General features: G+C 40.6%; 1 protein-coding gene across 8 annotated transcripts in view; it reads left to right on the top strand.

Annotated features, from left to right (window-relative positions):
• ABI1 (abl interactor 1) overlaps positions 1–12,624 on the top strand; it is a 127,902-nt gene extending 115,278 nt beyond the window's left edge. For 5 of the 8 annotated variants that reach the window (XM_054991101.1, XM_054991099.1, XM_054991097.1 and 2 more), the window contains 2 exons: positions 5,884–6,069; positions 10,283–12,624. In XM_054991101.1, the coding sequence (XP_054847076.1) occupies positions 5,884–6,069; positions 10,283–10,458 (362 nt within the window). In that variant the 3' untranslated portion in view covers positions 10,459–12,624. Of the gene's footprint in view, positions 1–386; positions 474–5,883; positions 6,070–10,282 lie in introns of all 8 variants that reach the window. The other 3 variants (XM_054991100.1, XM_054991096.1, XM_054991102.1) reach the window with 1 other exon arrangement.
• The last annotated feature ends 8 nt before the right edge of the window (positions 12,625–12,632 follow it).

Raw genomic sequence — 12,632 nt, 5'->3', positions numbered from 1 at the left:
TCTGCCAGAGAAAATCACCTCCACTAGCAAAATAGATTCTTAGGATCCAGACCTTTACTGTATGAAAGGGAAACATGGGGATTTTAAAGTGGCAAACAGAGTTTTTAAGGCAACTCAGATCCTTGAAGTAGGAAGTGCTGATTTTTACTCAGATTTTAGGGTTTCTCTCCCATTTTTTGGAATTACTAGTTGGCTAACAATTGGGTTCAGCAGTAATTGTGTTATTGGGAACGCAAACTTGAAGGAGGTCTGCCGCGTTGGTTTCTGTTGTTCATTGCATATCTTGTTTTGTGGTCCATTGTTACTGACAGCTGCTTTTGTTTGTTTGTTTTTCCTTTTTTTCCTGTATGTTTTTACTTCCCTATTATGGTGTCTGTTGCTTCCAGTTTCTATTGCTCCGCCCCCTCCCCCTATGCCTCAGTTGACTCCACAGATACCTCTCACAGGCTTCGTGGCCAGGGTTCAGGAAAACAGTAAGTTTGGCCGCTCAGCTTCTCCAACGAGTAGAGCTGACTCTCTCTCCTAGCATGCATGGCTGGCCAATCAGACTCCTTTCTCTGTTTTTTTTCCTTATTGGTTTCCAACTTGAGATGCTAATTCCATTTTGTATTCTAGTCCCAACTTGGAACTGAAGAGTGCTCACTCTCTTGGTTTACTTTCAAGAATTGCAATTTTGGGATTGATTCTTACTGATAGTTGTGCCATGATCCAAAGAGGTCTATGTGCATCTCTTAACATTTTCACCAGAAGATTATTTTTTTTAGAAGAATTCAAAATGCAGTCTGAAGAGTTGGCAGGACACTAGTTAAAGAAAGAAGTGGAGTTGGAGTGTATCGCAGGGAGTTCTGTTTTCGAATGCTCTTGCAGAAATCCCCAAATGGGTTTTTAATCGAGGAACTTTGAAAAGTAGCTTGGAGTATGCATATACCCTGTTGGTTCATGGGGATGGATCCATCCAGCTTTTCCACAAAATCTTGGCCAGTTCGCCTCCTTGCTACCGCCCCCATCCCTCATGACCTTTTATCCAGGCAGGTCCCATGAACCCCAGTGTAGCCTTTGTGTGTGTGTGTGTGTGTGTGTGAGTGATCAACACTTCCTTTTTCATCAACTGAAAAACTAGTTGGGTGCAAATGACAACTTACAGGTTTATGATAGAATATGGAAGGGCATCAAACAAATTTCCACAGGCACAGATGTAATAACTGAAATCCTTTAATTCTGTGATCCCCAGGTGACTTATGGGGACATATTTAGGAGCATTTAGGCCCAGTTTAAAATAAGATCTTAGCCATGTAGGAAAACCTTACTCATCCTGTAGAAGGCTCCTTGAGTTCTCTCTTGTATGTGATGCAGCATTAGTATGCTACAGATCTGCACTCGCATGTCGGTGCTGTGCACTAGTGGCTGGGGGACTGATTTAAACATAAAGACAGTCACACAGAATAGTGGAGGGGCAAGTTGTCTATGCACTTGTGTGCCAGCCAAAGTCATTGGTGCATTGCTTGCCTGGGGATCGATAGGAGGCCTGAATGAGAAGGAATGATGTGAAAAGGAACGCAAGAGTTTTGCAGCATATTAAAAGCGGATGGCAAATAAGATAGAATGGTAGTTGTATCTTAGTGCTAGGTAAAGGTAAAGGTAGTCCCCCTGTGCAAGCACCAAGTCATTACTGACCCATGGGGGGACGTCGCATCATGACGTTTTCTTGGCAGACTTTTTTACAGGGTGGTTTGCCATTGCCTTCCCCAGTCATCTACACTTTATCCCCAGGAAACTGGGTACTCATTTTACTGACCTCAGAAGGATGGAAGGCTGAGTCAACCTTGAGCCGGCTGCCTGAACCCGGCTTCCACCAGGATCGAACTCAGGTCGTGAGTAGAGCTTGGGCTGCAGTACTGCAGCTTACCACTCTGCGCCACAGGGCACAGAGTGCTATGCAGGCCATAAATAGATACAGTGGTACGTTAAAACAATGGAAATGGCTCTCAAATCATAGCAAGATTTAAGCTGCATCAGACATCACAAACAAATCTCTATTTATTCATGACTGGCATGAAGGTCATTAGATGTTTTGACTCGAGTGTTTCCTTCCTTCCTTCCTCACCTTACTAGACTGAGGATGAGAAGTCTTCAACTAGCTACAGTTTGGCAAGATGCCTAAAATCAATCACCTGAACAAACTTCATTCCTAGTAATTAGGATTCTTAACCCAGATGAAACCATATCGAATTGAATCTTGGAATCCTGGTCACCAGTTAGTTTTCCTGGAGGGCCTCAGATGGGAATGAGGGGTGTTTGTTCTGGTGATGAGGCGCCATTAGCAGAAAGTTTTCGTTCCTGTAGGCACCACTTTCTCTTCTTTCATTTCTAAGTTGGGAACTAGAAGGTAGTTATACCTTTAGGATGGGCAGTGTTAATTGAAGGGCTCACCCTCACCATTTAGTTCCACGATTCTCCTAAAACAAGGCTGTAGTCTCAACATTTTTCAGCAGTAAATGAATACAGGACTTGGTTGAAAGCTGTGCTGAAATGAGAATCTATTGCTTTTAGCGATGGAGAAATCTTTGCACACCTTGAGGCATCCATCCTTTTGCCAATAATGTCTTCATGTCGAGTTAAGATGAGATGGGTTAAATTTCTCCTGAGCCTTCTGAAGCGGATTCCAGCATGCAGAGCAGCAAAGAGAGTCTACTGGCTCATGTGTTAAATTCATATGCAAAACTGAAATTGACTGTGGCTCTGCTCTACTGTTAAGGAGCTGGTATGTATGAGGGCATCCGTTTCATATTTCAGATTAATACAGTCAGTTCCACGTTTCTTCCTACAACATTTAAAAACATTAAATAAATAAATGGAAGTTGTTAATACCATCTTTAAATTGACCAATTAAAATTCACTAATTAAATGAAGGGCATTGAGTCATCATCGGTTTTACCGTACGGCTTATTCTTGTCTTCTCAGTTATCTTAACCTGAGTTTTTGGGGTATGTTGTAACAAGGAGACATGCTGCAGATGAATTACTGGTTTTGTTAGAAAGGTTTGGGGTTTTTTTCCTAGTCACAGAAACACAGTTCAGTAAATCCAGAGGTGCATTTGTGCACACTTACTTTCATTAGCTGAGACACTCGGTTCTTAATAGCATTGTTTTTTCTGCTGAAGCTAAAAAACTTCAAAGAAAAGAGGCTCCCACTCTAAGCACACACAAAAAACTGGGTGCAGAAGCACAAGAGTAGGGAAATACAAGAAATGAATAAAAAATAATACAAAGTATATTTGTTTTACAAGAAGCACAAAAGCTTAATATCAAGAAATAAACCATATAAGCAATATTACATATAAACAATTTCAAACAGAAAGGCAACCAACAGATAAGTAAACACTAAGGTTGGTGCCTGTCGCCTGTGAGGACACCGTTTTTGTCTTGTTTGACTGATTGGTGCTATATGCTCTTAACTGTGTTATTTTTGCTCTTCACCCCTGAAGAGGTTGCAATACGAAACATCCGGTCTCAAGCCAGCACTGCCTGTCAGGTGACAGACAACGCAGGCTTTTGCCTTCTCCTATCACCTTTCCAACTTCCACCTACAACAAAAGTGAATGTTTCTTTATTAATAAGGGCAAGAACTGTACTTATCTTTGTATGAGATACCTGGGAACTTATCTGTTGGATATTTCCTTGAATGAGTTTGCATCAACCTTAGTGCTTACTTATCTATTGGTCGCCTTTCTGTTTGAAATTGTTTATATGTCATATTGCTTATATGATTTATTTCTTGATTGATATTAAGCTTTTGTGCTTCTTGTAAAATGAATATACTTTGTATTATTTTGTATTCATTTCTTGTATTTTCCTACTCTTGTGCTTTTGCACCCAGGTTTTTTTGGAAGCTAAAAAACTTAGCATAAAAATAGTTTTTTTTCTTAAAGCCTGTTTGCTGTTCCCATACAAAATGGATCCAGTATATAAATTGTTTTGTGTTTGTGTGCGTGCCTATTTGAGACCCAGAACATCTAGGATGAAGGTCACCACAAATAGCTCCCTAAGTTGCTCTGAAATAGTGATTTCTTTGTGGTAAATCAATGCAGTTCAGTGGGGGTTTTGGTAGAAGAATTCCTTCTGTACTTTTACTGGTAGTCTTCTAAGCAGTTATATTTCACAACATAACACACACACACTTACACTTAATTGAATTGAATTAATTGGATTTAAATTCAAGAATGAATAGGATTCAGAGTACTACCATATTTTCTTGAAAGGAAGGCAACTCTGAATGCAAGCTGATCCCCTTCAAAAATGTTATACACCACAACCATTTTTAGAGGATATAACTAACTTGTATGTGAATGTAAAATGACCCATTCTTTTTTCTGTTCGTAAAAAAAAGATCCCCTAGTCTTGTGTTGGAGTTAAATACTGTATGTATATTAAGAAGAGGTATGGAACAGCCATTAGTAACTGGGAAAAACAGAAAGCTCAACAGGCTAAAGAAGAATCAAAGTTACAAAGTGATGCATTGCTGAAGTCACATTGATTTTAGTGGTAGTATTAACCATATTTTCATTGGCATAATTGTGCCTTAAAATGCTTTACTTAGATTTCTCAGCTGATCATAGATCAGTTGACCACTCCTTGTTAGGAATTTTGACATCATATGCTATGTTTAATGGGAATCAGGGCTTTTTTTCTGGGAAAAGAGATGGTGGAACTCAAGACCGCACAATGACGTCACTTTGGGTCAGCTGGAACAAGGGGGGAGCTTTTTAAAGTTTAAATTACCCTCAGCAAAAATGGTCACATGGCCGGTGGCCCCGCCCCCTGATCTCCAGACAGAGGGGAGTTTAGATTGCCTGGAGGGCCAAAAAAGCCCTGGAATACATTTGTGTATATAAAATGTAGGTGGATTTATTGATCTGGTGAATTTATTTTTATCATGGATCCAGAGGAGTTAGCCGTGTTAGTCTGTAGTTGCAAAATAGTAAGGAGTCCAGTAACATCTTTAAGACTAACCAACTTTATTGAGGCATCTGACGAAGAGAGCTGTGGGTCTCAAAAGCTTATGCCTCAATAAAGTTGGTTAGTCTTAAAGGTGCTACTGGACTTTTAACTATTTTTATCATGGTGAACTTGGAGCCTTAAAAATCCTTTGGTCACTTTAACTGGGCATAATGAGGAGCTCTAGTTGCTGAGATACGTTGCTGAGATACGGAGGATATGTAGCCTTGCTTTACATAGGAGGACTGTTGCCATAGATCACCTGTAACTTACTTTACACAACACAACTAAAGTGAAGCACTCTGAACCTTGCAGGGTGTGCTGTCTGCATGGCACATTGTCTTCTGTTACATGATCTTAAGGTGTTAATGCAGATTCCTTGCCTTCCGTCAGTGTGCAATTGTGGGACATAACTGAACCAGAATTTTTATCCTTACTAGGGGCTCTCTCATTCTCTGGAAGTTCTTTTAAGTCAGAGCCAAAAATAAACTTAACACAATACCATCGAAACCACTATCATGCCAGATTTACAGTTGCGCTGCAGCCTTCAATAGCTGCCACCTCTTCCTTTCTGATACGAACTTTTGATACCTTTGGCATAAGGAGCAAGAAAATGATGGAGCAAGCGTCCCTTCTGATTTCTGCTAGTGATCAGCTTCTGCCTTGGCGTTGTGTGCTTTGACAATAGCATCTCTCTAGTTTGTGGCTGCTAGTAACGTGTACAGCCGTAAATTTGTAGTGTTTAACATAACGACGCATTTTGTTTCTAATCCATGCATGGTGTTGTAATTGCATGCTGTTTGTCTTCCATAGAAAATGTGCTGCCCTGGTAATGCATTTCTTTGCATTGGTGCATAACCTGACAGACCCCTTTCTGCTGACTTTCTAGTTGCTGATAGTCCAACTCCGCCGCCGCCGCCACCTCCTGACGAGATGCCTATGTTTGATGACTCGCCGCCACCGCCCCCTCCGCCCCCAGTGGATTATGAAGATGAGGAGGCTGCAGTCGTGCAGTATAATGATCCGTATGCAGATGGGGATCCCGCTTGGGCTCCTAAAAACTATATTGAGAAAGGTAAAGATTTGACACATTTTTGCTCCCCCCACAAAAATGCTATTTGCAGACCTACGTTCTGTTTTTTTTAAAGCCCCTGCTTCAAATCTCACCTCTGCTGTGAACTCACTGGGTGGCCTTCTGCAAGCTGCTGCTGTCTCAGCATTAGCCTCCCATCATGCTGCGGGAGAGTAATAAGGCCAATCTGTCTTCTAGGCCTTTCGCAAGGATTATTGAGAGAATGTTTGAAGTGCTCTCAATGCTTTTAGATGAAGCTGTGAGAGAAACTGACCAGGGAGAAGCGGGAGGGCGGCTGTACTACTAGAAATCTATCTGCAATCCTCCCCTTCACTGCACTGGCTTGTGGCAGTGTCCTATGAGACAGGAAAGAGAAGGAGGGCCCCCCTTGACCCCTCAAAAGACTATGCGGAGAATCAGGCAATCTGCGCGATCAAAAGTCTTAGGGAACAGTGGCTGTAGTAAGCTAGGGAATCAAGTGAAATTGAATGAAGAAGTTGGATCCAACCCATGTTGCTCCTAGAACTCTGGTCTGGTTTTGGTTGATGGAGGTCAGCTCACTTGCAGGTGCAGCTCTCAGCAGGTGTGGCAGGATGACAACAATAAATATAGTCCAGGCAGCTATTTAGTGAATGGCCTGTGTCACCTGAACACATGCACAAGTTTTCCAAGGGTTGATATCAATAGATCATCGTGCTGTCAGATAAGAGGGGCTCAATTTCCTGTCTAGACCAAGCTGTAGCAGTTCTTGCCCTAGTGACCGGTTCCATTGTGGAACGAATGAAGCATGGTGATCTTGAAGTATCCCCTTGAGCTTTCTGGAACGAGAGGTGCGTGCACTCCATCGTTATGGCAGATACCTGCAAATAGTATTGAGTTGATCATGTTTGTTTCAGAAGGGTGCCTTCCCAGGAAAAAACAAACAACTTTGCTAATAACCTAATTTGGGAAGGAGAAGAATGTTTAACTTGTATTTCAGATAAGGTGGAAATTTAGTCTTGTAGGTATGTGGTGTTTAATTTGCAAAGTGAGAATTGACTGTACCAAGTTCGTATAGCATAATTTGTTCAGATGTCAGGAGTCACTATTGGTGTGTTAAAACTATTAGGACCCCTTTCCTTTTCCCCCTTATCCCTCACTCTGCTACACAGTGGGTGTCTTTTGTAATACACAGCTATTCCTTTGGAATTTCTTTCCCAAGAGTGGAGTACCCTGAAACTACATCAGTATAGCTTGGGGAGGTTTGTATGGGGTGGTGGATGATCTGTATTTCATTGTGCCAGTGTAGACAGTCTCTGAAGATTAGGATATATTAGCAGAAGCATCCAATAGACACTGAAATGGTTTTGGTCAATTCAGCCTTTGGACTAATATAGCAAGACAAGAAGTAAGACAATATGTTCAGCGGTTGGCAGTTGATTGGAATGGATTGATTTAAGCAAGGAGATTCAAATCACCAAGGAAAACAAACTGTGTAAAAAAAAAATCAAACATCTGTATTTAGATACTTTCAAGATGAACATGCATGCTACCTAGTTGCTACAACCATAAAATATGTTGCTTTAAAACGAAATAGAGCCTGTATATCTCAGAGGGAACACAGTTTTCTTAAATATTTTAGATATTTCTACTATTAGAAAATTGTGACACATTGCTTGTTTTGCAGTCTCTGTTGCAACCAACAACCATGACAGGTTTTCATAGACTGGTGTTGGTTAAAACCAGCGATTTCAGCACCCTTCCCACTGTGTTCCTTTCTGTTTTAGACTATCCATTTGTTTGTTTTAGTGGTTAAGAGCGGCGGGACTCTAATCTGGAGAACCGGATTTGATTCTCCACTCCTCCGCTTTAAACCAGCTGGGTGACTTTGGGCCAGTCACAGCTTCTCGGAGCTCTCTCAGCCCCACCCACCTCGCAGGGTGGTTGTCATGAGGATAATAACAACATACTTTGTAAACTGCTCTGAGTGGGTGGGGCTGTCCTGAAGGGCAGTATATAAATTGAATGTTGTTGTTATTGTTATTATATAACCCTCCCAACCCACGAAACAGCAAATCCCAAGCACGAGCAAGGACTGGCCATTGTTTGCCATTAGCTGGAAGGTACAAGCCGATGTTGTTTGGCTGGCTGATTGGTAGGCCCATTGCAGAGTTCCTAGGCATGAAACAGGAGCAAATGTTAGATCAGTGATTGAGACTCTCAGCAGACCTGCCAGTTGCTGCTTCCCAGTATAGTATTGTCAAAATGCAAGTTGATTGAACTATTTAGAATGAACCATAGGTCTTCCTGTACAAAGAAAAGCAGCCTTTTATGAGATGCTCATCATTCACATGTACAGAATGAATACTGAACTTCAGTTCTCCTTTCACTATAAAACCAGGTCAGTTTTATGAGAACTTAAATTAAAAAATAATAATAAAACACCTTACTGCTGAAGGAGGGAGTAGGCAAACCTGTCATGCGCTCCTAAATAACTTATCAGCTTCATGTTTTATTAAATTATATACATCACAATCAATAAAAATGTTTTTAAGCTTTATTTGGGTATTGCAGGTAGTACTGTGATGTTGTTAGTGCCAATTGTACATTGGGCATCAAACAGGATTTGGAATATACCACTATTGCCTGACTTAGGGTGATTCCGCAGGAGTGGTTTTCCCTGCTTCAGCTTCTAAATGACCTCGATTTTTTCTTGTGTTTCCACACGTGGGAAGGCAATCCTAGCAGCAGATTCGAAGCCACTGCATGTTTTGTCCCTTTTTTTCCCATCCTGCTTTCCCCTGATTTATTTTTCCATTCGCAGCAGATTAGGGATTTTAATCATGCGGAATTCTTTATCCAATGTTCTCCCCACCCTTGCCCTTTTCTCTCGCCCTTCGAATTTGATTGGCCAATCATGTTTTCTAAGCCACACCCACTACCCTTTCCCTTTTCCTCTTTTTAAAAAAAAATGTAAAAAAAACATTGCAACGTTTCTACATGTCTATACAAAAACATATCCTGTGTCACATGACAACAGCTGACCAATAACCGGTCCATTTTACAACGCGCCAAATTTGTTACTTGTTGCTTGCTGACAGCTTCTGAGGTAGAGTGAAAGTGTGATGGAGGGACTTCAGCGTTCAACTAGTGGTCTAGGCATTTCATGGAGGGAGAAAGAGACCGTCCTCAACACAACACCTATCACTAAACCACACCGCTCACGAAGAAAGCAGGAAAGATAGACGTGGGGTCATTGGTAACCATTTTCCCTCCAAATGTCAATAGCCAATACTCTTCCACAATATCAGCAGGAAGCGCTCTGGCCTATCCAATATGTTTATTTGATGCAACGTTTATGTGTAGCAATGTTTTTTTGTGAGATTTTTTTTTCTAATGTGTTGGTTTGATGCAACATTTATGTGTAGCAATGTTTTTTGGGGGGAAAAAAATAAAAAAAAATGAAGATGTGCATCATTCGACACTTTCCCCGGAAAAAGCGATGAGGAATCGATTTTTATCCTGTCAAAAATTCCGCATGATTGTCTTTGAGCCGATGAAATATGCGAAACAAAAGCCTAATGTGGAATCGGGGAGAAGTGGATTCGTAGGACTCCACCGCGGCATGACTGCTCAGAAAGTCCGATCAAAATTGATCATGCGGAATCCCCCTTAAATGATGGAAGCCATGTTTTGATCCCCTTGGTGGGCAATATTTTTTTTAATCTAAATGGTATAAATGAAGTAAAATAGATATATTAGGCAACTGCTGTTTGCTATATTCCATGTACATCAGTAGGGATGGACACACACACGCTTATGTCTTGTTAGTAAGAGAGGATCCAGGTAAGAAGTTCTGCCATGGCTTAAGTGGGAATTGCACAGTGATTAGTCCAGGGAAGGTATGAAATTGCCTCGATCTGAACAGATCTGTCTTAGCCAATTTAGCATCTACTTTGATTCGTAGCAAGGTTTCGTGTAGCGAGCTCTTTCCCAGCTTTGCTTCTTGAGTACCTTTTAACTGTCTGAAACTGAACCTGCAGTCCTTCAGCATGCAAAGCATGTGCTCTTCCCTTGAGCTATGGCTTCTCAGACACAGAAGCCACAACTTAAGTAGCAGGTTAATTTGCAAGATTTCTGGAATAATTCAAACAGTAGAGGAAGCAGCCTTCAAAAACAGCTGTGTGATGAGACTGGCTTCTAGCAGAGTAATGTTTGGTTTTTCTTCAATTCCCAGTTGTTGCCATATATGACTACACAAAGGACAAAGATGATGAGCTGTCATTCATGGAGGGTGCAATCATTTATGTTATAAAGAAGAATGACGATGGGTGGTATGAAGGAGTCTGTAACAGAGTGACTGGCCTGTTTCCTGGAAACTATGTTGAATCAATCATGCACTATGCAGATTAAAGTTCTCTCTTCAGGTCGGGTATTGTATTCAATCATGCCATAATTACTTACAAAGGGTAACTAAACGGTTAAGTTGTCTTAATGCTCTTTTAAAAAAAGGTGTGCCCATCCTTTCAGGCCATACTGTTTAAATGGTATGATTGAATGTTCATCTGTAAGCATTTGTCTCTGCAGAGTTTGTAAAACAAGCAACTGTTTATTACTGATTATGCTTATTTACTTACGCATTGTTGATTTTTATGACCAGCCTAAATATTCTGGGGAAGTAGGGTATATAATATTTAATGACTCATGATTCAAATTGTGCCATTTCTTTTTTTTTTCCAGTGCAGCATGGTAAACTAACAACGATGTTAGACTAACATTAAAAATCTGGTTGAAAAGTTTAATAGTGCTGGTCATTTACCTTTGTTTAGACTCTTGCTCATCCTCAACCTATAGTATTTGTTTAAAAGCATGCATACAAAATTATGTATTGAATTATACTTTTTCAAAAATCCAAGATGCTTCCAATTTGTTGTAATCTTTTACCTGGAGTTCTTAGTCTACTCCAGAGAGTCATTTGAGTCTCTAAGGTGTCCATGTGAATCAAAGATGGGTGGTCTTATGATGTATGTGTAATTTGTACCTGAGTTTTTTTAATGAGTAAATTTGCATTGACTTTTCCATTCATAAATACATAAGTGAACCAAAGGTCTTGTCCATTACTTTGTTGACTTACCTTGGCAAAGCAATATTAGTGTTGACTTGATATCCCATGACCAGGAAAACTAAATTCGTGCAAGTTCACCATGACTTTAATGACCCACACAACTGTTTGGTTGCATTTATCGTTACAGGAACTGGCTGAACATTGCTACCTTTGACTCACCACCATATTAAACTGCAGAAGAGCACAGTGGTAGAGTTAGTAGTGGAAACAACCTTATGGGGTGGGCATGTTTTGTAGAGGGGAGCAGTCCTAGGCCAGTGCAGTTGCACTTGGCATCTTTGACAGACATGATCTGGAGGCCACTATAGCACATGAGGAGGGATTCTTTCCTCTACTGTAAGATGCGATTGGAGCTGAACAAGCAAGAGATGCAAGGCTGATGCCTCTTTCTCTCTCTCCTGCCCAAATGCTTCCTAAGCAGTGTGCATCTATGTAGCGGGAGCACCAAAACTACAACTCCAAGGGTTAGTTGTGGATCCTTCCAGTTCTTGAAAATAGCCCCTTGCTCTCGTAGCGTTTCATGCACAGAGACCTGCAGCACAAAATGCTTGTCCGTCAGAGGCGGTGACCCATGAAATAACATTAGCAACCTCGGTCATGAAGTAATATACTTTGGAATACAAGCCTTTTAAGATTAGCTACACATTCAACAGCTTGCAGAATGTGAGAGAACAATCACAAACGACTATTTAACAAGTCACTTAAATGCCTTGTCTGCTTAAGACTATGAAGATCTTGTGTCCTGCTGAACATAAAGTTGCCTGTTTGAAAAGCCTTGCTACTGATTTGTCCACAGCACTGTATTTCAAAAGCATACTAATACAGACTCTGTGGACAGCCTAAAAGGAGGCCAGAGTTGTGTGAGAGATAATGCTGGGTCCAGGCCTCCTACAGGAAAGGCCCCCCCCCACTCCTGCAAGCTTACATAAGGGAACACACAAGCCTATTTTTCTCTTATTCTTAGGAAACAACACATGCACTTTGACACATCTCCCATTGAGCACAAGGTCAGGTGACATGTCTGGTCTCAGCTTGTGTAAAATTTGTATTACGTAGATTATCAAAAGGCAGAACAATTTAGTAAGGGATTGCTGTATGTAGTGAAGATTTATTTTGGAACTTAAGCACTGGCCTTCTGGGTATTAAACACTTACATGGTGAAAAATCAGGTGCATTGGAATTGTAATAGATTGGTTACAGTTATCACTTGTTTTCTAGTGTGACATTAAATACTGAAACATTCCCTTGCCTTCTTACCTTAAATGAACATAATTTTATTAAATGCTTTCTTGCCTTTTCCTATTTGTTCATTTGTAATTTCTGAAATCATTAGCAACTAGAAAAACCTATATGTATTTCATTTATAAATTGGAACAGCTTCTCTTAATTTGTATATAACCTGTTTAATTACAAAATTTATGTACAGTCTTTTATAATAAACCATTCTCCTATAATATTTTGG

Source organism: Eublepharis macularius, chromosome 11 (assembly GCF_028583425.1).
Source record: "Eublepharis macularius isolate TG4126 chromosome 11, MPM_Emac_v1.0, whole genome shotgun sequence".
Taxonomy (NCBI): Eukaryota; Metazoa; Chordata; class Lepidosauria; order Squamata; family Eublepharidae; genus Eublepharis; species Eublepharis macularius.
The sequence above is the reverse complement of the archived record's forward strand: the minus strand, read 5'-3'. Positions and strand labels throughout refer to the sequence as shown.